The sequence below is a fragment of the Limulus polyphemus genome, unplaced genomic scaffold, assembly GCF_000517525.1.
Source record: "Limulus polyphemus unplaced genomic scaffold, Limulus_polyphemus-2.1.2 Scaffold2228, whole genome shotgun sequence".
Taxonomy (NCBI): domain Eukaryota; kingdom Metazoa; phylum Arthropoda; class Merostomata; order Xiphosura; family Limulidae; genus Limulus; species Limulus polyphemus.
Window position 1 is genome coordinate 84,172 of NW_013667838.1, and position 5,001 is coordinate 89,172.

General features: G+C 34.0%; 1 protein-coding gene across 2 annotated transcripts in view; it reads left to right on the forward strand.

The window, feature by feature from the left end:
- The window catches only part of LOC106466333 (calbindin-32-like), a 60,983-nt gene extending 58,552 nt beyond the window's left edge, over positions 1 to 2,431 (forward strand). Inside the window, exons 10-11 of one of the 2 annotated variants that reach the window (XM_013926610.2) lie at positions 1,335 to 1,406; positions 1,834 to 2,412. In XM_013926610.2, the coding sequence (XP_013782064.1) occupies positions 1,335 to 1,406; positions 1,834 to 1,980 (219 nt within the window). In that variant the 3' untranslated portion in view covers positions 1,981 to 2,412. Of the gene's footprint in view, positions 1 to 1,334; positions 1,407 to 1,833 lie in introns of both variants that reach the window. The other variant, XM_013926611.2, reaches the window with a different exon arrangement.
- The last annotated feature ends 2,570 nt before the right edge of the window (positions 2,432 to 5,001 follow it).

Here is a 5,001-nt window from a genome sequence, read left to right on the forward strand (position 1 = left end):
TTTCCAACGTGTGAACGTTGTTTCGTCCCTTCTGGCGCGTAATGTGCGTGAACCATTTTTGGACAGAATTGTCACCGGTGATGAAAAATGGATTCTCTATGCGAATATAAAACGCCAAAAAACAATGGCTCAGTCCTAGACAAAAACAATTGCCGACCCAAAAACCTGAACTCAATTTGCAGAAAGTGGTGCTTTGCATTTGGTGGGACAAATGTTTAAACAACTCTTATTTATTCAATTATGTACAAGCTGCCCAGTGTCGGCTAACAATACCAAGATGCTGTTGTTTGTAATTAAGCACAAAGCTACACAATGGGCTATCTGTGCTCTGCCCACCACGGGTATCGAAACCCGGATTCTAGCGTTGGAAGTCCGCAGACATACCGCTGTGACACTGGGGGGCTACAATACGAAGAATTAATATGTGGCGAAATGCTACAAGTTCTTTAAATGTCTGTAGAATGATAGGTTTCTTTTTTGTGAGTGTAAAACACTTAAATACACCAGTTCGATATTAGTATTATAAACAGCTTGTTTGCTGAATAACCGAGAAGAATCAATTTGTAGCATCAATACGACATATCTTTCAAACTCTATGTAAATACAGGTTCATTAAAAACACCTGATATGTAACGCACAGTTCACCGCTTTAATTTAAGAAGTCTTGTTTTATAGGTTCATTAAAAACACCCGATATGTAACACACAGTTCACCGCTTTAATTTAAGTAGTCTTGTTTTATAGGTTCATTAAAAACACCAGATATGTAACACACAGTTCACCGCTTTAATGTAAGAAGTCTTGTTTTTCCCATTTGCCCTTGTCCAGGGATACTAGGGGGAGGTAATCACCGAAACCTGTCTAATTTAGTGACAAAAAAAAAAAAAAGCTTCATACATATACAAGTTGTGATTTATAATCCGGATTTGACAGTAATAATTAATTTGAATATTGATATATGTACAAATAGTTGTCAGTAGAAATATATTCATGTTGTTAATTCTGGAGACTAATATCTAATTAGGATAGTTTCGTATTATATACTTGTTTTCGAGAACATGGATGCCATCTAGAATTTCTGTCTTTTGTTCAAAAATTTCCAATTCACATTAAAGTTCCCATAAATATTTATCTCGCAATTATCAGTTATAAAGGTAGTTTCGTTTACTAGATAAAAAGCATTTTATCTATAAAAGTATTTTCTAAGGGTGCTTTAGAATCAGAGTTTGAAAACTCGATTCAGTGAAATCATGTATAAAATATATTCATTTGCTAATACACGTTTTTCAATGACATTTTGATATTATAATAACTAGTTTTCTATTCTTCTAACAGGATAATAACGGTAAAATTGAGAACGAGGAACTAAAGGGATTCTTGAAGGATTTGTTGGATCTTATAAAACGGGTGAATATTGATGGTTCTTCTGGATGATGATTAGGTTAATTAAGGAAAATAATATATGATGCTAACACGAATAATATAATGTTAGAAAGCTTTACAAAGATTCAGCTGCTTTTAAAAGTCGTTAAGAAAAGAGAAACAATTGGTTGTCCAGTAGCTCAGTTAAGTAACGACGTGCAGTTAATATTCTTATTCAATCGATGGATAATAAAATTTTTATTGTCAACTTACCAGATTTATATATATATAAGTGCGGAATTTTAACGAAACAAATACTTTTTTAATATTTATAAGTGTCGTAGAAATGTATACTCATCAATAAATCTAAGAAGCAGAGGTCGCGGGGTGCAAGTAAGTGATAGAGAAAAAGATTACTGAACATAACCTGATACGGATACATCTAACTGGCTTTGTCTAATCACACTTTTAGGACTACGACGCCCAAGATCTTCTAGAGTTCCAGGACGCCATCTTGCGAGGGTGTGACTTTAACAAAGACGGAAAAATTAACAAGAAGGAACTGACCATGATACTTATGGCTCTAGCCAAACGTCCCTCAGGCGATGAATCAAAATAAACCAATCGATTTTGTTAGAAATTCGCTCGTTGCTGCTGGGTGGGCGTCACGCTACATCGGACACAGCTTAGCGCCAATCTTTAATTTCCTGCACAAACCTATAGTACAGAGAATTCACAATATTTCTCTGTTTTGGCTTTATTCATAGGCTTTGATATCAGATTTCTACAGTAAAAAAACAACAGTTTAAATTGCATTACCACACTTTTTTACCGCTCGTTGTATAATCTGATGTTTATAGCATTGCGTTTTAAAATCACAAATAAAATTTGTTAAAAGCTTATCTAGTTAAAAAACAAAATAAACAAATAACTTGTCTTGAACCTACTCAAAGAAAGATGTTGCTTCTTGTGTTGTTATTTTCCAAGTCTCCAAATTTCAATTCCTGCGGCTGCTCAATGAAAGGTTAAGTGAATAAAACATAGCAGAACGGTTGGAAATACTATACTGTTTGATCTGTCCTTGTCAAGTGATTCTCCAAGTTAAATTTAAAGGAGTCTTGTATAGTGACAAATCGTACGTATCAAACTAAGTTACAGAGAATCTGAGACTTCTAGTAACCCTACTTATTCTAAGAAGCTGATTGTTACTATGTAAACAAACGAATACTTTACGTTTCTAGCACAGTGTGGCTAAGAAATCTGCAGCACCTAGTAACTTAGAGAGAAAAATGGAAAGTTAACATTCGCAAAGCAGGGGAAACCTATATCAGTAAAACGGGGTATTTGTGCTTGCAGACACAAAAAATAAATTTCAATACTATAAATATATACGTTACAATACTGTATTGTCGACTTGATTCAGCTGATATTTCGGGGCAGTGTACATGCGATATTGAATCTAATAACAAATGGTCAGAGCCACACATGGTTGCCTCTCCCCCATTTCTTGTAGTCATCCGGCGCCCGTGAATAGCACACTAATTTCAATCAGTTAATAACTTCCAGATGACGGTGAATGAATATACTTGCAGAAAATGATGAAAAACATAATACGTAGCATGAAAAGTATCAATTTTTAACAAGATAACACGTGAATAACTATTATATAAATAAGAAAATTATACCACACTGAGTGATTTGGAAACTGTTATTCAACGTAGTTACAACACCCTAAAAATAATACCACACTTTGATTTGGAAACTGTTATTCAGCGTAGTTACAACTCCCTAAAAATAATACCACACTTTAAGTGATTTGGAAGCTGTTATTCAGCGTAGTTACAACTCCCTAAAAATAATACCACACTTTGAGTGAGTTGGAAGCTGTTATTCAACGTAGTTACAACTCCCTAAAAATAATACCACACTTTGAGTGATTGGAAGCTGTTATTCAACGTAGTTACAACTCCCTAAAAATAATACCACGCTTTGAGTGATTTGGAAACTATTATTCAACGTAGTTACAACTCCCTAAAAAACAGTGATTTATTCATATCTGGCATTCTTCGGAGAAGTGACTGGTTTAAGTGCTCTTTCGAACGTGTTTATACAAGTATATAACTAAAACAAATACTTTAAAGTTTAATTGTATTCTGGCGACGTGTTTCTTTGTTTTCGTCAATTACAGATCTGCATAAACCAGTGGCGTAAGTATGCTCCCTGCAATTGTGGGGGAGGGCAAGCCAAAAGAGGCCCTAAGCGCCTGACAAACTTAAGAATTACCGACAAGGGGAGAAGAGAAACATTTTAATTTGTTTGAACTAAAGGGCAGTTTTTCTATTCTGTTGTGTTAATGATATCATTCAGCCAGAATCGTAACTATAATTATAGAAAATAAATGTATAAACCTACTAAATTAATCATTCCTTATATTTGTAGAACAATAAATAAATCCAATGGTAGAGCGACAAATAACGCGGCAATATGTCAGCTGACAGTGTAGAATATATCATTCAACTTAACAGCGGTATTTACAAATAATACCTAACCTAAATAGTTGAGTGGCCAATGTTACTTTTAGTTAATTTTTTTAATCATTATTGGGTTTTATGTATTTGCATGCTGGTATTAGGCGGGTTTATTAAATCATAATTTTACTAGGTTAATCTTTATTTATGACCTGTATAAGTAGTTTACTTTAAACCAGAAGTAACTGAAAATTATAAACAATACCTAAAAATTAAAAGATGTTTAGCACTAACTCGGATTCTTGAGGCAAACAGTGAAGAGGGCGCTAATTGTTGCTTGAAATAGTGGGATTTTATCGGAATGAAATACTCGTTTCTACGAGTGTTGCAAAGAGTGGTACGTAGTACTAATCAGCGTTGGAGCTAACATGACGTCATAGCTGGTTCAACGCCGACTGTAAATCTGGAACGCTTTGTTGACATTTCCAAGATGGGCGTCAGGTAAAAGAAAAACGTTTGCAGAAGAATTGGAATTAGCATAAGGTTGGGAGATAAAACCACTATCAAATCACAATAATGAAATAGACAACAATTTATTTGATCTAGCGACGTTACGATCAATTACTTTCGTCAGGCTTAATTTCATTTTCATTTCAACTTCAAGCCTGAGGAACAGTGATTGCTCGGAACGTTGCTAGATAAAACATATTTGTTTATATTTGAACGTTGCGTTTTTACAGTGATTTTATTTTAAAAGAAAAAGTTGCTGTATTGGTATTTACATAAACTTTAAGTCAATTATCACAATTGTAACTTCCATCATAGAAGCTGTTATATTCCTTTTTTTAATTTCAAAATTTCTACGTTGAAGCAACATCAAAGTTGACTTTGGGAATAGAGTGCGCCAACGCTGAATTTTAGAAAAACTAACCATCGTGACCCGTTGGGTCAACCACTATTCAGAGGTTATGAAGAATTCAAGCTAATTTCAGTATTGCACCGAAATGAAGGTTTATTTTGAGATAATTTTATTAGATATTTCAATCCATTCATGTTATTCATAATTCAAGAAAAGATATTTGATTGTTGATCGGGAGTAAAAGGAAGATCATTTCATTTTTTAAAAAATGAAGTAACAAGTTTCGTAAGAGCGCGAACGGTAGTGTGAATTA